Source organism: Notechis scutatus, chromosome 1 (assembly GCF_049901735.1).
Source record: "Notechis scutatus isolate UNSWTSFEM ecotype Mainland chromosome 1, rNotScu1.2, whole genome shotgun sequence".
Taxonomy (NCBI): Eukaryota; Metazoa; Chordata; class Lepidosauria; order Squamata; family Elapidae; genus Notechis; species Notechis scutatus.
In genome coordinates, this window is record NC_142009.1 from 44,800,423 (window position 1) to 44,823,348 (window position 22,926).

At 38.2% G+C, this 22,926-nt stretch overlaps 1 protein-coding gene and 1 long non-coding RNA gene across 2 annotated transcripts in view; both read right to left on the reverse strand.

Moving 5' to 3' along the window:
• Window positions 1-20,954, reverse strand: part of PRKCE (protein kinase C epsilon) — a 321,247-nt gene extending 300,293 nt beyond the window's left edge. The window contains exons 1-2 of the mRNA XM_087962734.1: window positions 20,627-20,954; window positions 19,262-20,486 (exon numbers count right to left, since the gene is read on the reverse strand). Of these exons, the coding sequence (XP_087818860.1) occupies window positions 19,262-19,609 (348 nt within the window). The 5' untranslated portion in view covers window positions 19,610-20,486; window positions 20,627-20,954. The remainder of the gene's footprint in view (window positions 1-19,261; window positions 20,487-20,626) is intronic.
• On the reverse strand, window positions 3,208-6,192 carry LOC148132768 (uncharacterized). Its single transcript, XR_015749163.1, has 2 exons — window positions 3,903-6,192; window positions 3,208-3,647 (listed from the first exon to the last, which is right to left on the reverse strand). It is a non-coding gene; the product is annotated as an uncharacterized LOC148132768 (long non-coding RNA).
• Window positions 20,955-22,926: the final 1,972 nt, after the last annotated feature.

The following is a 22,926-nucleotide window of genomic DNA, read 5'->3' on the forward strand; positions in this document are numbered from 1 at the left end:
TATATATATAAAGATAGATATAGATAGATATAGATATATAGATATATAGATATAGATAGATAGATAGATATAGATATAGATATAGATATAGATATAGATATAGATATAGATATAGATAGATAGATAGAGGATCAAGTCCAGAGTATATGTAATTTAAGCAATAACTCAAAATGTTATATTTTTATTTATTAACAATATTATATTTATATTCTCTGATGACTATAAAAATAAAACAAATAAATGTTTTAAATAAATGTTTTACAAGGCACAAAAAGCACTACAGAAACAGTAAGATTAAAACTGAACCTATCAAGCTCATTTTGTCTAAAACTGAAAGGAGAATCTGACAGGGCAAATGAATCTCTCAGATTTTCCTCAGTTTAGACCACCTTCTGAAGATCTTACAAATAGCAAAGGATATAAGAAATATAGGCAAGTATTTCAAATGCTATGTACCCCATTCAAGTAATTCCTTTGTCTAGAACTTTAAAAACAGTTTTGATGGAGAGCACATAGAAGGAACTTAGCTCTGGGCTATGATAGGAACATTTCATCTGCTGAATTTTGCCAATTCAACCCTCTTAAAGAGAAAGGGAGGAGATATGATATTTCATTTTCAAACCAGTGGGTTACTCTGTGCCAAATAACCATTCCTTAATTTAGTGAGAAGGGCTTGTTCCTAACCATGCTTACTTGGAAGGAAATGCTCCTTATTTTATTTGTAAAGAGAGCATCATGACATATGGTTCAAAGGGTACACAGCTCAAAAAAGAAATGCTAAAAGGACAATGTAAACACAGAAAAATTCTAAAAGCACTAAGAAAAATAAATGTTTATAAGCCAGCAGGAAAATGTTTCTCGGATATAGAATATATCATTAAAACCTCGTCTCTATCCATTCTCATTTATCCCACAAAAAAATGTCCAAAGAAAAAAATGGCCCCAGCTGCTTAAGGTTTGAACAATAAAAATAATTTCTCTAGATTTTCAAAGATCTCTGCAAGTTAAAATCCTGCAGGAAGACAACGTATGTAAAAAAAAGGGGGACAGGACTTGACTGTGAAGTCATGGCTGCCATTTTGAGTTTTTTTTAAAACACCCTCCGATAGGGGAATGTGTGGAGTGAAGACCACCTCAGTGAAAAAAGATTATGTGGGGCGTCTTGTTGTATTGCTTCCTTGTTCTTTAGTTCTTTTTCCAAAGGAGAGGAGAGAGGAAGAGAATGACAGAGAGAGAATTTCATAGGTTGTAAGAGGAAATCCTATCTTCAGTGCATGAGATGCAGCCCATAGTATACAAGATCTCCGAATGATCTGCCAATTGTACATCTATAAATTATATTAGCTTCTGCTCCTAAGTACGATGTGTCCATCCAGTTATACTCTCAGGGTAGAATTTCATGGCAAAAGTCTAGGGATGGGCCAATTTTATGTCCTATCCATGTTACTTTTGCATGTTTATCCATAAATCCATTCTGTTCTGATCCCCATGTTAATCTGCATTTTTAATACCCTCAAAACATGTACTTAAAAATATTGTTCTCCCTCAGAATAGCTACTTCAATGTACAATTTGAGATTGGTGCCGAGAAATAATAAGATTTACAGTTTGGAGAAATGCAATTCCAATTCATTCACAGACAGAGAAGTGTGTAAGCGTCTCTCATTCAGAGTGATATCGTGATACACTGGACCTTCACTTCACCTTTCAACACACAGAGAACTTATTTTGCTTTTCTCCAATTTGGCACTTTCTGGAGATTCTGGGGCTGCAACTCCCAGGAAATCTCTGATTAAGATGCAGGCTCAGATTACTAGGACTCATAATCCTAACATCTCTGAAGGATGCCAGATTGGGAGAGTGGGACTTAATTTGTTCTTCTGCTGATCAGAGCAGTCATAAATAAAGTAGTGCAGAGTGATCATGTTTGTGCTGCAAAAATCTGGATGACCATTAGATAGCATCAAAATATTAGTTGTGTTTCTCTTTGTTGCTAATAGTTATCCAGAAGTTTGTGGCTCAGATCTGACAGCCCTAAATTAAGGACATTACCATTATTTGTTCATGCAGTATTATCATATAAGTTTTCAGTGCAAAGAAATGGGAGTTGAGCAATCCCTATCCTATCACTAAATAAACCAGACAGAGGAGGAAAACAGGCCACAGATTGAAGGGATAGAGCCTTGCTGATTGTCTCTGGAGCCAGCAAAAATGTGGCAAACAGCTACAAAAGCTGGAGGAGGTATGTATCACAGTTCTGAAACAAAATTTAACTAACAACTTTCTCTTCCTCCATCTCCTCTCCCAGATATTCCAAGTTAGAAAGCTCCTTCTTTTCGTAGAGTTTAAATTCAGGCTAGCATATAAAGTTTAAATTGAAGCTTTATGGCATTCTTACACAGAAACCAGAGGAATGTACTATAAAAACCTGTGATAACTCACTTTAATTGGAACAAGCAATATGTTTGCATTGCAGAAGCTCCACCATCAGAGGATCTATACAGATTTGTTTATACAGCATACTCAAAGTCAACACCCCCACCCAGGCCAATTAAGATATGCTTTATTATTATTATTTTCAGACAAAATGTTACTGTGTTTAGGAATGTTCAAAACTGCGTCAAATGAGTAAGGAAGCGTTTAGAAAAAATGGCAACTTATTCAAACTTTTAAAGCAATTCAAATAACACATTGTCTATGGGACTGGACTTTTGGTGTCTATCTCTCTCTCAGTTGATGGCATTAAAAATTGGCCTTAGGCCCACTGAAGAAATCCACTGCCAGGCAGAACAGCCTATTCCTCCCTCTGTTCTATCTTCCTGCTGCCTGTTGTTCAGATGCCCTCTAAAAGCTATGATATTTAACAACCCCAGCAATAAGAAAATGCAGCAGCCTCTCTTGTAAGTAATACAAGCAGGCTGGATGTAAGGCAAATGAACAAACAGGTAATGAGAGTGTCAAGACCCATGTGTTCTTCACAAAAAACTCACTCTCTTCAATAAAAGAGAACATTCCAATTAAGAGAAAGGATTAGGTCATCTTAAAGAGAAAATATTGGATCAGGGACAGTATTCTAAATAAAGCAGTCCTCCTGTACTGGTCTCTTCAAAAGCCCCCTCATGGAGTGCTGCATTATGTCTTTCCTTGGCTTTAGGCATTTTTGCCTTTGTGGTTCCCTCCTACCATAAAAATAATTGTAATATAATTATAGTTCATTATGATTTTTTCAACATTTTATTTATTTATTTAGCCAATTTATATCGCAGCCCACCTCAACAAGTGATTTTAGGCAATGAACAGAGTTAAAATGAAACGATTTTATAAACATTTCAAAATTTTAAAATACAACATCAGCCCAGTTCAATAGAACTTAAGGAAACAGAAAACAAAGGAACAGGAAATAATAGAGATGTTATTTTATAATAATAATAATATAAGTAACAAGAGCTAGTTTGGTCAAGTAGTTAAGGCATCAAGCTAGAGACCAGGAGACTGTGAGTTCTAGTCCTGTCTTAGGTATGAAAGCCAGATGGCTTTGGGACAGTCAATCTTTTTCAGCCCATGGTGGTAGGCTTTGGAGATAAGCTGGTCAGTTCCTGTCACAGTGGATTAATACTTGGTTGATGAAAAAAATGGACCCATAAAATGCTAGAAAGAAAACAAAAATTAATAATAATCACCTGTTCCTAATTAATTATATCTGTTGCATACTGAATTGAAAATTCTATTAAATTTTAGCATTCATGCTATCTAGGTTACAAATAAGGTTATCAGTCTGATATTCAAGTTGTATATGTTTCTTACCTTTTTTTTATTAAAAGGTACAAAAAGAAACAATTATCAAAAGACACAGATATAAACTCTACTTCATTTTTATTCTTCCTGATTTTAGGCCTGTTGTACCTAATGGATATGTTGGTCCTCCTCTTCTAGTTGCAGCAATGAAATTTGGGGCTACAATTCGCCAATGGAATTTGGAGGCAAATCACTGTTGTAGAACTTGCAACAACTGTGTGTATCTGTATTTCCTTTCTTGCAATACTTTGGGATTGATAGCATTTGGGGGAGGTAGGTGATTCATTTTTCCCACTGGCTCAGTCCAATTCATCATCCTGGCTGTTGTGACTATGGTGATATCTTGGTTTTCCAAAAATTACAGTAAGTATAATAAAAAAGTGGCAACCATCCCTCTGGATAATGAATAGTAGGTAATTAGAAGACAATAGTTACCATTTGCAGAATTGGTAGGGGTGATTTGTTTTTTGTATACTGTTTTAAATATATATATAAGGATCAAAAGAGATCATGTTATACTGTATATATAATGTTATACATGCTAGACCAATACACACTAGACCAATCAGCTGCAGTAATTTCTAAACACATTTTATTATTACAAATCAGTTTAGCCTTCCTCAGTCTGGTGCCTTCCACATGTTCAAAATTCAGTTCCATTTTCTTTAAAATATATTGCAAAGGTGATTTGCAGCTTTCGAACATTAAATTGCATGTTCCCAGATGCCTTATCAGTACTATTACCGTAATTACCTAATTAGGTAATACTTTCCAAATGGTTATACAATTTTTCTAATTAGTTCTTTTTATTTAATTTTTTTTTCAAAAAAAGTTTATAAAATTCTAGTTTTGGCCAGAACAAATAAAATGTGTTTTTCTCATTTTCTATTGGAAAACAATTAGAAATAACCACTGGATCTGACCAGTTCCTAAATCCTGGAACAGAATGGGAGAATCAGAACAGATTTCCATTTCTTCAAGATAGAGCACATAGGTATGAATTTTGTTCTGATCTTATTCAGAACAGATCCAACGTGAGGCTTGTACCAATCTACATTAAAAAAGGTAACAACACACTAGTTATGGGGATATTTATTATTAACATTTACATAAAATATCCCTCATAGTAGAGGCAAAGAAAAAGAAAAAGATGATTCAATTTTCTAAACTATTTTAGACTCATTTATTTTCCTCAGAAGACCAACAAGTTAATCTTGTCATATTTCTGTCACAAGGCCAATCATTCAATTCTACTTCACTGAGAAAGGAGGAAAAAGAGAATTTATTTCACTGCTGCTCTTTCTTTGCACAAAACTCCAACAACTCTCTGAAACTCAACACAATGTTTTGTGACAGATATCTGTAATGTTTAATATCACATAAATAAGTATATGAAACATTATAATTTCAAGTAGAAAAGATATTACTCGTGTTTATCATCTTAGTCCAAAACCTTGATTTTATCCACACTTTTATTACATGCTAAAAAATTGTCCCTTCACTGGGGACAAACGTTTTTCCACTAATTTTACTATTTTTAGCCTATTTAATATCTTCTTTCTTCATATAACTTTGTCCCCTGGCTCTCCATTTTAATCACCCTTCTTTGAATATGTCAGACCATTATAATGACTAATCTTTTGAAGAGGTGTATCTCAAATCAACTGTAAACCATAACTCCTTATGAGGACCATTTATTATTGTTGTTCTTGCTGGTGTTTCATTGGCTGTCCATTTTACCTCAGGCTACTCCGAACTCTAAGATGAAAAGGCAAGTCATGGTAATTCAACTGTGAATGCGAAATTCAGCATATATAAAAAGATGCCATATTATTTCTGTATTATTTAAACTTACTCCTTTGGCAGAATATCTATGCCTGCCACAGCAATGAAGCTAAGTAGACATCAGCCGGATTATGCCCAACTGGAAAATGATTGGAATACAGTACTCAGATGTGACTAAGCTGGAGTCCCTAATACCTGTTTTTAAACTGCTTCAGAGTTATTGTAATTTCTCTTTTTAAAATGTATATCTATGTAGGAATGAATACAGACAGTAATAATTGCTGAAATTATTTTAGCATGACTGAAAATGACTCAGAAATATATATTTGGCCTTACATGAGCAGAGCACCTCTTAGCTGTTCATTAGAGTACCCAGTCTTTTTTTTTTTTTTTGAAGCTTCTGTACAAGACTAAAAGGAGATGAGATGAAATTATTTTAGCATGACTGAAAATGACTCAGAAATATATATTTGGCCTTACATGAGCAGAGCACCTCTTAGCTGTTCATTAGAGTACCCAGTCTTTTTTTTTTTTTTTTTTTGAAGCTTCTGTACAAGACTAAAAGGAGATGAGGCTGCTTTAATCAGATGCATCAATTGCTATGACAATCGAAACAGCAAAGCTGCTTTATTGAATAGCAGGAAGAAGCTGTACTCATAACAGGTCCAAAGCATGACAAATCTTTTTCAAAGCCCTGTTATTGGTATGACTTAAGGTACTGCAAAGGATTAAAAATGAAATATATTATTAATAACTCCATTGTGTAAATAGAAAACATGGAACAGATCATTAATACATTCAGTGTTTTGGAAGGGCATATTGTATATATTGCTTTGTGAACTGCACTGCTTGCCAGTTTGCTTCTGGGGTGATTTGGGATCCTAGTTATTATCTATAAAGCCCTTCGTGGAATAGAGTCTACTTCCCACAGCATCTGCCCGGCCAATTCAGTCTTGCAGGATTGGCATATTCCAGGTTGCTTGATTAAACAGTCTCTCATCTCTCAGGATCCCAGAAGTACATTTTCTCTGTAGCAACACCTGCTGTCTGGAATGACATTGCCCTCCAAATCTAGATGGTCCACATTTTGGTGTTGTTTAGAAGAGCCATGAAGACTTTTGGTGAGGGACAATGAGATCCCTTGCTTCATTCCATCTCATTTGTCATTCTTGCCATATTTTATCTTTGTTTTCCTTTTTGTTAGTTTTATTTTAATTTCTTTTATACCTTATTTTGAGAGCAGGCAACAGAATTTCATTTCTAATGGGTGCCTGTATGCTCACAATAAAAAAATGACAAAGTTTATCTTATTTTATCTATCGTATCTTTTCATTCTTCTGAAATGCTCAATGTCATTGGGAGTTAGAAGGTGTTTAATTATTAATAATAATAAACTCCCAGTGACGTGGTTGTGGAGCTCACATGCTTTGAGGAGGATGACAGCTATACCAGAGAGTCAACCATACTGCACGGATCTCATCAAAGGAGCCAGACAAAGAGTGTTTTTCCATAAACAATGTGATGAACCCCATACCAGATTGGTCATTGCCAGGGTCAACAAGGAGTTGGAGTTCCTGGACATCTGGTGACATAGGACTCAGGACTGTTGACTGAGCAACCAGGGCCGGCAGCTGCAGGATTACTGGAAAAAAAGTTGTTTACCTATCACAATATACAAAGGTCAAAAACAAAGAAATAATTATCTGTTATTACAACTCAAGTCCAACAAGATGAGAATATTTGGAAGGGGGAAAAAAGGACCATTTTGGAAAGAACAACATCCAGAATCAGAAATAACATAACATAGGCTAGAAGATAAACATCAATTTTATAATACAAAGTAAAATATTCACTGAAGCAGAATTGAAAGAACTGCAAAGGTCTACCCAGGGCAAAGAAATCAAGGTCTTGCCAGAAGCAACTCAGATTGTAGAGGCAAACCAGAGAGAGTCAGCAACAGTGGAAGCTAGCATTGTTACTGAACTGTTTTCACTCCTAAACCAGGCATCCTTTCCTCAGAAAGAATAAACCCTTCTAACTAAAGCAGAAATTGAAAGAATAGAATAAATGAGCATCTAGAATAGCCAAAAACAGAATAAGATTGCCTGCACTGAAGCTTGCTCCAAACAACTAGCATAAATATTAAAAGGTGTAAATACTGTAATATCAAATATAAGCATCAATTCACTGCAAGAAACCTACCAATTAACCTACAGCAGAACTGCAATTATAATTGAATACCTTGGATGCAAAATTGACAAACAAGAAAAGAAGTGCACCATCAAAATGGAAGTTCAGGTCAGAAAATAAGATCAGAAGCTGAAGAACAAAAAGAATAACTGATCATGGAGTCATCCAGAAAAACAAGGAAAATGAAGGAAGCACTGGAAACAAGAAGGCAGCAAATAACAACTATACTTAAGAAGATCAGCAGATAATGAAGCTCAAATTGCACACTACAGTCATAATCTCCAATTTCAGTTGAATCAGAAATGTTTCTACCAATCCATCAATGGAGATGGTTCATCTACAATGAACCAATCAACACCTGACAAAGAAGAAACAGTTCAGTTCTGGGCACCAAAGAAATATGGGTAGTCCTCAACCATAATTGAGCCCATCATTTATGTTGTTAAGTGAATTCCACCCCATTTTACAACTTTTCTTAGTACATTTGTTAAGTGAATCACTGCAGTTGTTCAATTAGTAACACGCTTATTAAGTGAATCTAGCTCCCCCATTGACTTTGCTTGTCAAAGGGTCACAAAAGGAGCACTCACATGACCCTGGGACACTGCAACCATCATAAATATGAGTCAGTTGTCAAACATCTGAATTTTATTCTCATGACTATGGGGGTGCTATAACAGCCATAAGTGTGAAAAATGGTCATAAGTCACTTTTTTCAGTGCCGTTGTAACTTTGTCACTAAACGAATTGTTGTAAGTTGAGTTCTATCTGTATAACAAGAATGCAGCTTGGACAAAGAAAGACAACAAGAATAAAAAGAAGCTAAAATGAAAGAAGTAGTAATAACAGCAGAAATGGTGGAGGAAAAGGCAGAATAAATCAAGAACTGGTCAACACTGGTTAAAGATGAACTGCATGGTTTTCTGATTGAACATTCTGACTGGTCTGCATCCACTTATTTCCAAGCAGTTTGAAACATTTTGCAAGGAGGTATAATTGAAGATTGGGTAACAACTGGCAAAACCTACCTGATAATGAAAGGTCCAACAAAAGACGTTGCACCAGACAACTACAGACCAATTACCTCCTTTTAAACTGTACTAACTGGTGTGGTAGCTAATATAGTCCATCAGGATCTAATTGAAAATAAGTTCTTTCCACCTGAGCAGAAAAGAAATTGCCCAAACTGTAAAGGAACAAAAGATCCTCATTGACAAGATGATTCCAGAAAAATGCAAGAGAAGGAAAACCAACTTGAATGTAGCATGGATTGATTACAAGAAGGCATTTGACTCCTTGCCAGATAATTGGATAATCAAGTCGGTAGAAACATCAGAAGCTTTGTGCAAAAATCAATGGCACAATGGAAAACACAATTGCTGGACAATGGCGATTGATTGGGAGAGGTTAAAGAGGAATCTTTCAAGTAGATTCACTATTATCACTAGTGTTTGTCATTGCATTGATTCCTCCATCAACCATGCTGAACAAATCAGGCCATGGCTATCAAATATCAAAAACATCTGCCAGACTATCCCACCTCCTTTATATAGATGATCTGAAGCTGTATGGAAAAGCTATCTGAAACAGAATAGCTGCTCAATGCTCTCTGTATACATAGCCAAGATATTACAGTGGAGTTTGGACTGTACAAATATGCCACCCTAAGCATCCACCGGGGGCGGGGGGTGGATATTGAAAACGGAAGGAATCAAGATGCCCTATAGAAATAACACCAAGAGTCAGTAAAAAATATCTGGTGATCTCTCAAGCTGACAACTTCAAGCACACTGAAGTCAAGAAGGTTAGAAGAGAATACATCATCAGGGTGAAGAAAATCTTAAAATCCAAATTCAGTGGAGGAAGTACCATCAAGGCAATTAGCATTTGGGCAATTCCAGTCATTAGGTTTATAGCTGGAATAGTGGACTGGACTCAAGCAGAACTAAAGGCCCTGGATAAGAAGACCAGAAAAGCAATGACAATGAAGCATTCCCTTCATGCAGGCAGTGATGTTGACAGACTCTATTTATCAATGAAAATAGGTGGATGTGGAATGTTTCAAACACACCAGACAGCTGAAGAAGAAAAAAGGGCATTGGAAGTATATCTGAAGGAAGTGAAGAGGATGCACTGAAACTAGTACACCATGAAGGGTCACTCAACACCAGACAGACCAAACTGGCTTACGAAAAAGACCAAATAAAGAAAAGAGACATGGCGAGGCAAAGTTTTACATGGTCAATACATTAAAAAAAAAAAAAAAACTAGCAGGCAATGCATATATAATAAGACCCGGTAATGGTTAAAAACAGGAAAATTCAAGAAAGAGATAGAGGGCTAATTTTGGCTGCACAAGACCACGTTTACGAACAAATTCACACAAAGCCAGGATTAACAAGACAACAATAGAGAGCAAATGCTGTCTCTGCAAAGAAGCTGAAGAAACAGTGGGCCCACCTGGTTAGCTACTGCAAGAACATCTTTCAGGCTGATTATAAACAGGAGCATGACAAAGTAGCTACACTGATGCGTTCGAATATCTGCAAGAAATACCATTTGCCTGAAAGCAACAACTGCTGTGACATAGACAAAGTGATAGAAAATAAAGAAGCCAAATTGCTCTGGGACTTCAGAATTCAAACAGAAAGGCACCTACCACATAACACCCTAGTCGATAAGAAAGACCCCAAAAAAGTCTGGATAGAAGATGTAACAGTACTTGGAGATGGAGGAGAAAAAACTGAAGAAAGCAGAAGTAGAACAACTGGCCAAAGAAAGCAAAGATAGTACCAATAGTAATAGGCACCTTGGATAATCTCAAACCACCTGGAGCACCACTTGAACCTCACCAGCATTGACAAAATCACCATCAGCCAATGGCAAAAAGCAGCTTTACTTGGAACAGCTCACATCCTGTGACAATACCTTTAACCCCATCAAATCTGCCCATCTCAGGTGCTTGTGAAGGACTTGATAAGTGAATAAAAATGCCGAATTGAGTCTAAACATCTGACTGTGCGACCTATCATCATCACAATAAGTACAGTAACAGTAGTAGTAATAACAGTAGGAATAACCTGTGGCTCCTTAAAGCCACCCCCCCTGCCTTTTCTGGGCTCATGCAGTACCTCTGAAAAATATGTACATGTAGTCCTCGACTTACAACAGTTCATTTAGTAACCATGCAAAATTACAAAAAAGTGAACTATGACCATTTTTCACACCTACGACCATTGTAGCATCCCCATGGTTACGTGATCAAAATCCAGACGCTTGGTAACTGACTCATATTTATGATGGATGCAGTGTCCAAGTGACCTTCTGACAAGCAAAGTCAATGAGGAATTTAACAAACTTAACACTTAACAACTATGTTACTAGTTTAACAACTGCCGTGATTAACTTAACAACTGTCTTGCTTAGCAACAGAAATTTTGTGTGTGGTCGTAAGTCAAGGGTTACCTGTATTGGAAATAAAGAGACATCAACAGGTATGACAAGCTGCTTTTGAATGGGTATGGACATGCAGTTGTTGCCTCCTTACTTCAAAAGCATATTTTCCTGAAATCGCATTGCTACCATGAGAACCCAGCTAAAAGGAGATGTTTCTTTAAGATGATGTCAACAAGCATAACCTATGCACTTATACCCTCTCTGAAGCACCTTTGAATCCAAAGTGCTGCTTTGCCTACAAATCAGCTGGCTTACAGACTTGCGTTTTACTTTATGTTAGCTGTTTCCAAGGAAAGCATGTTTCTTTTTGCATTAGAGCTTACTTTTTAAAATAAAAATGAACTGTATACTTCCATCGTACTAGGTAAATATATCTAAAATATTTTAACTGCAGCACATCAGGCCTGCTATTAGTGCTTCAAGCACAAAGGTAACATCACAGGCCTTGGGATTTTAATTTCTACAGTTATCACATGATTACAAGGCATATCAGACAGTAGCATCACTAAAATAAAAGAGTATGACAATTATCCCTCCCATCTCCAGGAACATAATATGGAAAAGATACAGGACACAGCATACGTTAATTTGGTAATACGTACTATTGTGTTGGAGGAAAGCTAAAAATCTGAATTAAACAATATTTAAAAAGAGGAGACAACACACCAAACATGTGTTCTAGTAATACATTGTAAGATAAATTATCCAGCATCTTTGTTTCATAATTAGGGTGAAATCACTATAGGAAATCTGTAATTCTCATCCACCCTCTATTATGGCCCAAAACCTTAACCGCATTGCTCAATTGTTCATCATTATTGAGGTCAATGTCCAAGCAAAAAGTAACGTTCAATCTCTAAGAAAGCAAATCCATTCCAACATAATAGTGTAGCCTACAAATTACTGTTTTAGCACTTGGTTCTCATCTAAGGGGCCATTTACATTTAATGGGGAACCCAGAAGTATGTGCAAGAAATGAGACCATAGAACTGCTTTTGGAGCACTTATGTGGGTAATATGAAAATATATAAATAAACTGATTTTTTTTAAAAAGAGCTGCTTTTGAAGAATGCTGGGAGTTGTAGATCCAGAACATCTGGAAGTCACCAGATTAGGGAAACTGCCTTTAAACACTGCTCGGTGTCTCTTTCCACCATTAATCATCTGATACACTGGAACAATCATATTACACAAAGATCCCTACTGATAATAGATAATAAATAGCCAAGGTAATCAGTACAGGGCCTACATTATTTGGCAGACTGCTACTTATTCTTTAGCCCCTACACTGATTTCTAATAAATGTTCTTTCAGTGCTATTGTGATTCCTAGCTCCGTATTTGTGTATTGTTGCAAGCATTTGCTCTGTAACCATGGAATCAATCTACATCACAGTCCTAACTGAGAGGAAAATAGCTAACATCTCCCTACAGGTGAAAAACAAACATGCTATGATCCTAAAAATCATTGGCCTTTAATGTGCAGGATGTGACCTCCTTTCAGAACATCCAGATGTAAAGTATCAGTGGTATCAGCTTCCTTTCTTTTTGTTATTTATGGGAGGAGCATGGGAGGCTGAGAAGAAAAGAAATATTCAAATATAAGAAGACCTAAGATATTTCTTGTCTGTCTGTCTGTCTGTCTGTCTCTATCTATCTATCTATCTATCTATCTATCTATCTATCTATCTATCTATCTATCTATCTATCTATCTATCTATCTATCTATCTTACAGATCACAGGAATAGAACTTAATATGAAAATTTACTAATGAGATTCATGATGCAGCTTGCAGTGAATATGACTCCAAAGTTTGATTATTTATCATTATTTTTACAAATAATTCAAGGTGGTGAATGTATCCAAAATATGTTCCTCCTCCTATTTTCCTCACAAAACAACACTATTGTGAAGTGAGTTAGGCTAAGAAGAGAATGTTAATTCCCTGCCAGACGTTTCATTCTCAAGCTAGATCATATCATCAGTGCTTGGGAGAGTGAACCTTGTTGGTTGTTTTTATGTTAGAGCTTGCCATGCTAGTCTTGGTTGGAGTGCATTGATGCTGTTACCTAGGTTGGTATTGAAATGCCTACAGAATATGACTGAGAGAAAATGAAGATCTCAAACAATACTGTTTTACTTTTAGTAGACAGAATAGACTCTGATGCCATTCAACATACAAGTTCTTCACAATTCTTCCATGATACAGAAAAAAAAAATAGATATTTGTGATTGGGAAAATTCTGATCATCTGGGAATGTTAGCCACCTTGAGTGCCTATGAGAAGAAAGGTAGAATATAAGCTGAAATGATACAAACAATAACAAGTCAATGACACCTCAGGTCTAGAGCCAAGTCGCCCCGTTGTTCCAGGTCTCTCCATTGTTTCAGAGCCATGACCCTATCAACGTCTAACTGTTCTTTTAAAGAATATTTATTCTATTTTGATTTAAAAACACAATAGCTTGTAAGCAGTTTGGGAAATAATGTTAAATGGGATAGAGATAATTGCAATTAATAAGTAATGTTCTAAATGATCCAATCACTACATTAATCAGTAAACTAAACAAGATAAATAGACTTCTCAAGGCATTTCAATAGTTCTCTTTTGAACTCCCCCATGCCTTGCCACACTTATCAGAGGTTTCCCAGTCCCTTATTAGTTCTGCAAGATAAAGAAATAAATATATTTAAAGGACAGGAGCTGTCCTATATACATATATATGGAAAAATAACTCCCTTCTTAGTAGGAACAAAAGAAGTAGCTGTATATTTCCACTGGTCTATCTAACTCAGCAATGTTTATATTCACTGGCAACAGCTTTCCAGAATAGGATAGACCAAGGTTCTAAAAGTACTGCTCAAATGAACTTCATCTCTCCTCTACAAATCTTATTGCAATAAAGTTGTCAAAGCAGTGGTTACAAAGTAATACACATTTTAAACAAACCCTAATATAAAAGAGGAATGAAACAGACCTTGGAAGCTTATTAAGTATGGATTTATTTTTTAAAAACCTATTTTTTTGTTCTTTGAAAATATTGTGCAAAAAGATCCATGTAAGGGTCAATGTAATAATTCAAAATATATACTGGTATCTATGTATTGACTACATATTGACTGATGTAATTTGATTCAAATCACCTCTATTTGGATTTTAACATGAAATTGATTACAATGTAAATGCATGCTAATATGGGCATAAATATGCTTTATATATGGGACATAACTGTTCAGCTTGCTACTGGGAAGGAGGGGTGAGGAAGACCTGTTTCATAGGCAGATCCAAGATATAATCACAGGCAGGATATGCAGTCAGTGTATCACTTTCAAAGTTTAAAGGAATAATTATGGCCAACCAACACAATTATCTGCCAAGGAAGGCAGAATCAGAAATGGAGTAAAATATCTGAAATGTCACTAGCTTCTTTAAAATGATTCACATATATTCCTTGTCAACATATGTTGGCACCATTTATTTCTTCAACTGATTTTAACACATTGATCTAGCGCTGAATATGCAGCTTAGAAATATCTGATTTATCATGTTTTTTAAAAAAAACTTTTAAGAAATCAAAAAGCTATTGTCAGGAAACCATAATTATAATTTATTTCAATTACAGACCTGAAAACACAATCATTGTTTCTCTTTCAAGACCTGAAATTGGTAGCCGTGTTATGGATTTCAATAGGCAATTACGGTAATATATGGTGTTGAAGCTCATGTATCCCCTTCCTTTCGCTCCCTATTAAGAACAATTTTAATAGGGATCATAATACTCTCATGATTTCTTCAAAATCAGTTCATTATATTTGCTTTGCTCTGTGCTTCTTTATGCTAACATTGGTGAGCATTTGCTAAGGATTGATTCATATACTATATTTATGCATCTTTTTTTTAGGCATACACCAACAATTTTTACATTTTGGTGAGCTAGGATTATTTGTAATTCCTTGCTGACCAGAAATCAGTCCAGGATTTCACTCTGCACATCCCATAAAGCAGCTTTATTACCTTATATCTATATTGTCACACATCACAGAACAATTAAGAACCTGTACATTGAATTGTCAGGCTGTATACTGAATTGTTTCCTATCCACTCCCTGTACAGATCGACAGTTTTAGCAAGGTGGTTGCAGCATTTGACTTCATCCATGTGATGGTTAGAGACCTCTCAACAAAGCAATGTTTCCTTTGACTTCTGTGAAGTGCTTCCTTAATCATTATCTGTTCTACCGTTGATTTCTAAAGACTGAGATATAAACTTAAACTGAAGCAGCCTGTCATTTTATAAAAAGCAAAACTCCTGGAAGCCTCAGCTTCTTAGTGCTTCACGTGAAAGGTGAGAACATGAGCAGAATAACCTAAGTAAATATATTTGCTGTTTCACACTCAGTTCTGCCATACCTGCAGAAGCAAATTGAAAGCATTTTTTTAAGTTTGTGGACTATCACCTCCCCAAAAAAGTGATTCCTTGCCACCTAGACACTTGAATTCTAGGAAGTATTACTGCATGACTCATTTAAGAGGGCTCTTTCCTTTATGTCTTTGATTTTTTTTTTCTTGTATCCAAAAGGAAATTTTGGTCCTAAAGAACAGAGAGCATAGACTTTATAATGAATCCATTTAAAAACAACAGTTACCTAGTTATGTGATTGGGGAAAGCCTTTGCTTCAGACCTTGGCAAAGCATTCTCAATCTGCTAAGAGAACAAAATAACCCAAATTTATTTCACAAGGCTGAATTTTTAGTTGCAGCTTCCTGAGATTCTATATTAATGGTCCCTGACCCAGTACCCATGTATGACCTCACCCAGCAGCATCTGTTTTCTTGTAAATGTTCCTGAAGCACTACATTTGAAGCTATAAATCAGTGCTTGGCAATATCCTTCTCATTGGAACTTTATCCTATTGTAAAATGCAGTTCTTTTCAACTGGGCTTGGAAAGCTACTGTGGTGATGGAAGAAAAATAGACTAATGTTGAGCAGCCAAATTCAGTCTTTCTCTGCTCATATCATCATCATCATCATCATCATCATCATCATCATCATCATCCTCTTCCCAAGTCCTTGGGAAGCACTCAATAGGTAGATAAAAATGCCAAATCCAGTCTAAACATCTCGCTGACTGCGTGGGGAACCACAATAAATAATATGCTGGGTAATATCACGATGTTATAAAGTCACTCTTGGGATGGTTTCAAGCAAAATATTACTAATGCTACCAATCAAAAGTTGTTATCCTGCCTGTCTGTATTTTCCCTTTAGTGAATTGTGGGTGTTTTTTTTTGTTTTTTGTTTTGGTGGTAAGAACAAAATATGGAAGAAGCAGTAAAAAAAAAAAGAGGTTCTAGATAGAAGATATCACTGTCTGGAGCACACACCCAAGAGAAATAGGCAATGCATGACAAAAAGCATCATATTTTATTAATCTTGGCCTCAGTACCCCATTTATAAAATAAGAATAGTGAAGACCTGGCAAAGGATTCTTAAATTTGATAAAATGTTTGTGCATCAAATGTGTCATACACATAATTAATCACACTAATAATGACTTCTAGAAGATTCTAAGAAATATATGTTTAGTTCAGGAGTTTGCACATGCTCTGAAGAATGAGGTTACCTTAATAACATTCTGAAAGTTCAAAAAAATCAGAATTTGTGCACTCATAACGGTTCGAATGTTTGCTGACTTTCATCTGAATCCAAAATATACTCTTCAAATAAGAGTTCAATAAAATGCATCTACCCAAGTGCAGGAAATAGTCCCAAGAAAAATAGTTCTCAAAAATTGGGACCACAATTGCACTTGCTCAATTCTTCTACCACTGAATTTATCTCTGGACTTTCATATATTTTGAACAGATATACACATTTTATATAATACAAAGAATTACTTTTAAAAACAAACAGGAATTACATCAGAGGCTTATCTACTTCCCAATTCTTATAACAGTCTTCAAGAAATTTACCTTTTTTTACAGCATACAGACACTGGTTAATTGCTTTGTATTAAATATATTTTATTTGTGTTTTATACATTCATCCTACCAGAGTTTGTCCTCCCCATCCTTAACATTGTATATTGAAGTTGACCCAAAACTATCTTCATTTCTGCCAAATGCAAAAACAAAACAAACCCCACATCATGATCTAATCTGTATTCAGCCTCTTTCCCCATCTGATCAATAGAGTGCAAACGCCCTCCTCCAAATCAGTGTCTCTCATTCTGTATTAGCAGTTGTGATGGACAGAAGCCATTTCATCCCTACTATCCAAAACATGGAATAAAATAACTATGAACACCCTATATTTTTTCAGTGCTTCATTTGCTTTTAAGTATCTGTTCAGTTGTCTGCAAAAAAAAAAAAAATCTATCAGACTATTTGGATACCATGAGGGAAGATCAATTGTAAATAAATGTGAACAGAAGCATTGAAATATTCCAAAGACTTCTCAACTACCTTGTCACCAATCCTCTATTATACTCAGCATCCCCGTGAATTGTGAAAGTGAAATGCAACCAGTCTTTCCCTCCAATTAGTCTTGACCATAGTTGCATCTTAGTATGGCAGAGGAGATACGTTTTAAATATTCTGTATAGGAAGAGAAGCTCTGGGAACTGGACATGGACCTCTATGTGTAGGATTTCCCTTAAGATTGGCAAATTGGAAGCAATTTTACAAAAATGGACAAAGAAATATTATTGAGACTGTCAGATTTGAAAGGGATCCCAAGATGGTACAAAGTAGTACTGTGGAACTGTCCATAGTTATGCTGTGTAATCCTTGCAAAAATCACCTAGAACATGTTGTGCCTGCCTGTTGAAAATATTACTCTGTCTCTATGAGATTCTAGCCCCTTTTCTACTCCACACCCGCAGTGGATATAGAAACAACTGAGGGATGTGAAAATCTATGCTGATCTCCCAGTTCATTTGTTACTCTCTACCCAAAGCCAACTAATAAACAAATGAGACACACACGCTCAAGTCTTTTTAGTGAGATCACCCTATGTAAGATCTCAGGGGCAAATGGACCTGAAACAAGATCTACTCACAGCTCTTGCTCAGCCTGAATCAAGATCATAATTGACTGACTCCTCTAGATTCATATCTAAAGCCAGTGTTCATGTTCTATCAGTCAATCGCACCCTGCTATGTGATGTTCGATAAAGTTTGCCACCCCAATCCTGTTGCATCATGACTTCCTGAAACGCTAAATAAACGTGTTGCCTGAGCATAAGTTACAGTACTTTCCAACAGCCAGCCTGTCCATCCTGATGGCTGAAAACAAAGCAGATGAAGATGATATCTCAGAATCGAAGAGTCATATCTAAGAATTCTGCGGTTCCTGTTTTTCTTTCATGATTAGGACACATGCTATGCAGCAAGGGTATAAAACAGAGAAAGAACTTCCAGAACCTTGATTTTACCACCAGCGCTTAAAAAAGATGGGCTGGGTTGCAATAGCAAAAAATAAAAATAAAAAAAAATCTTAAATTTTGGGAAATAAAAAGGGCAAATGTGACATCTTGATCATCAGAAGATGTTAGGTTTTGGTTGTGGGGGGGCTTGTTTCTGGATACTTTATTTCTATTGTTCTGGAGAGCCGCGTTATGAATATAAATGTGTTAATAGCTGGGAGTCCCAGCAGATTACAGTGGGTTAGAAGCTGAATGAATAAACAAATGGCAACCAACCCTAATCATGCAGTAGAGAAATAGCTAGATGTCTATTGGGGTATTCAAGTCAGTGGCAGAGCTGAGGACCCTAAATCCTAGCTATCAAGATTCAAACTACATTGCCTTCTTGTTAAAAAGAAGAAGAATAGCAGCATCTTCCTTTTCACAAGGCAGATTTGAGACACCACATCTGCTATGTACTTGCAAGCATGCTCCAGCCACCTGCTTGAACCCTGGGTCCAAGATAAGCATGTGTGGCTGAGATACATCTGTCAAAGGGGGTAACCTTCATCTAGCTCAAAGCCACAAAAACAACCTGGCCCTGCTATGCACACCCTCTGGAGCACTCACCCAGTCCTCGAAGTGCCGGCTCCCGTTCTGCAGCAAGTCCTCAAACTGGATGGTACAGTTAGCCACAAAATCGTCGTACCCGATGGGGGCATCGTGGAAAACGGCCATTTCAATCTTCCTGCCGTTACTAACATCGGTAACAAATTCGTCGTTCCAGGCCGGGCTGTTGGTTTTCTGCTTGGTGGAGGTCTGCCCGATCCTGAAATCGTCCACGTTGAGGGCGATGTATGGGTCCAGTAGAAAGGTCTGTGGCCTGGGACCCACCGCATGCCTTAGCGACCAAGGGGTGGGTTTGAGATTCACCGCTTCGCAGATTTTAATTTTCAGCATGCCATTAAAAACCACCATGGTTAGATGGCTTCACTTTTCTTTGGGATTAAGCACGCTCCGGAGCCAGGAAGGTTTCTAGGAGATGTCTCAATAAATAAGAAGGCAGGTTTAAGTGGAGCGGGGGTTGGGTGGGTGCAGGGGGCTCCTTTCGGTGGCTTTGGCTAGTTTTTCCTCTTGCGACACCCAGTGAATGCATACAGGCATACATTCATATATACACGCATGTGTATATACACATGCATACAAACACACACGCATATATTTAAGAGAGATTGGCCTGTGTGTGTGTGTGTGTGTGTGTTTAACGGAAAAACAAAGGGCGGGGGGCAGAAGGGAAGGGGAGAGGGACCGCGTTGCTGCTTGCAGAAATCCGAAATGCGATCGCAGCACATTCAAAAGAATCCTCGGAGCGGGGAACGCAGGGACGTATCTAGGTCTATATATGTATATGCGTATATATATATATTTTTCTTAAAAGAAAGACTCCCCCCCCCCGCCTCGTCTTTCTCTCTTTAGAGCATAATCCTTGAGCAGTCCTCCGTTGAAAGCAATCCGCCGCTCACGCTCTGCTGCTGACTTGCCTGTGCGGCGGCGGCGGCGGCAGGAACAACAGGGGAGGGGAGGGAGGGGAGAGGAGAGGAGGGGGAAGGGGGTCGGAAAGAAAAGCAAACACCCAGGAACACCGAACCTAGCGCGCAGCCCTGCCCACTTCGCAGCCTTCCGACTGAAGGGGAGGGGGAAGGGGGGGGGAAATCACACAGTCCGAGGAACCTTACATCCGCCTCGGCTGCTGCAGGAGCTTCCTCGCCTTCTCCGCCTCCTCCTCCTCCTCTTCCAAGGCCAAGAATCCAGGGGATCGAACCCAATGCATGAGGAGAAACTGCTCCCGATCGACCTGCTCGGGAAAGGAGGGCGGCTCTTTTTTCTGTTATTTTCAGAGGGTCGATTTAAAAAAGAAAAAAAAAAAAAGAAAAGGGGAAAGGGAAAAAAAAAATCTGACGCCGGCAAACGAAGTTCCCGCCCTTCCCTCCCCACCTCAAGGCCGCTGGTCTGGTTTGTGCCACGGGCTAGGCTTGCCTGATGCTGGGCGAGGAAGGCTCCCCCAGCTGGCTCGCTCGCTCGCTCGGTGTGTCTGTTTCCCCAATGCAGGAAATGCGCAAAAGACGTCAGTGTGTGGATCTGTGTGCGAAGAGAAAGTTTTGCCTGTTGGGGGAGCAATACGCTGCAAGGGATCGCCGGCGAGGACAACTAACCAGCGACGCGGGAAGAACCTTCCCGGCCGCCGCTTCTGATCTCGGGATCAAGACTTTGGACAGAGACCCCCCCCCTCCCTCCGGTTGCCCCTTCCTCCTAGCGCAAGGGTTCCGTCTGGAGCGCTTCCTCCGGCGCCTCCATCCAGCGCGCCCGAAGCTTTTCGGGGCGTTTGTGAGGAAGAGGGGCTGGCCACTTCGCGACACTGCTGTCCCTCTTCCGCCTCCTCCATGGTCGCCTCCCGTCCCGTCCCGCGCGAGGAGGCAATTTTAAAAGCGAAGCCTGCCGCGCCGCTTGTTTTTTGCGCCTCATCTTTCCGGCCGGGCTCGAAGCGGCGGCTGGCGAGCGCTTCAGCAGGATAAGGCCGCCTCCGCGACACTGCAGGTCCCGAGCAATACACACGACTCGGGACGTCCAAAGTCTCCTCTTCCCGGCGCCAACGGAGCCGTGTTCAAACTGACGCCCTCCGGATGAGTTGGCTTTCGACTCCCGGAGACTCTGCCGGCACATCTGGAGACCACCAGGTCGGGGAAGGGATCCGCTAAAGCCTCGAGGCCGCTCATTCAGTGGATCCGAGGGGGACAGACCGCTAACACGGCCAGCATTAAATGCTTCATGTGGTGCTCAGCCTGCTTGCACTGTTCCAAACGGTGGGCTACAAGTAGTCCTCGACTTACAACAGTTCGTCTATTGACCCTTCAACTTCGAAAAGTTGCAGCCTTTTCCCCCCATGGTCGCGTGATCAAAATGCAGATGCTTGGCGCAACTGGTCCATACGACAGTGGTTATGTCCTGGGGTCACGCAATCAGCTTTTGCAAATTTCAGACAAGCAAAAGTCAATGGGGAAGCCAGACCCACTTAACTGTGTTACTAACTTAACAACTCGCCATGGGCGAATAGGCGGCAATATAAATTAAATAAATAAATAAATAAATTGCAATGATTTGCTTAACTGGCAAGGTAAAATGGGGCAAAACTCACTTAACAAATGCCTCACTTAACAACATAAATTTTGGGCTCACTTGTGATCGTAAGTCGAGGACTACCTGTTTATAGTTATTTTAGACTTTGCAACTTAATGGTCCCAGGAGGAAAAGGAAGTGCTTTCTTGCTGGGATATTCACCAAATGAGCCTGGGTGTTCCTGGGCGATTTTCCAGCAGGTAGGGGCAAGACTGAAACTAAAACTGAACTAAATATGTAAATGACTATCAGTCTTTCCAAAGGCACACTTTCTCTTGTGGATGGTACACGAGAATGAAATGTTTTTTTAATCGAAAAAATGTAAAACTATTAAAAATAATTTTAAAATATTTAAGCATTCTTTGCTTGACTGTGTACAATATATATTTATAGTAAGTAAGGATAATGGACCCTGCACTGTGGGCCTTGGGTCTCTGACTGGCCTCAATGGCTAACTTTGCCTGTGTTATGTGGCCCAAGTTGCAATGGGAACCATGGTAAAATTTCTGGCCTTATACATGAATGTTCCTGATGCAGTATATAAAAATACCTTGATAAGTTCTTTATGCCAACATTTTTCTTTGCAAGTGCTTATTGTATTGTATTTTCCCTATATATGTATCCATATTGTTTCATTTCTCATGACTCAGTGCAGTTTTCATAGTCCAAGTAAAATAACGCACATAAAAATGACAATGTAAAGGTGTATGACTATTGTTAAAAACTGGGCTGCAGAATGCTAAGGAAAACAAGATAATGTGTTGGGATTTTGATGACTCCCAGCTATTGATTATTACAAGGGGCAGAGCTTTGGCTTGGTTGTCATTGGAATAATTTCCTCAGCTCCTCTCCCTCACTGCCTGGGAAGTAGACAGGAAACCAAAGGAAAACTTAGCTCCTCATCTGGATCTAAGACAAGGATTGTGAACCACTCTCTCTTGGGAGAAATGTTGAAGGGAGGAGAAGACAATGCTAAGCCTACGAAACAATTCAACAGGATGACCTGGAGTTTCCATTATGTTTTTCCCCCTGTGTTTAGCTGTGACACTGGCGAAGAAGCATTGTTCCACTTAGAAGATACTTAGATGTTGTAATAAAATATGTCATGTTATTTAAATTGA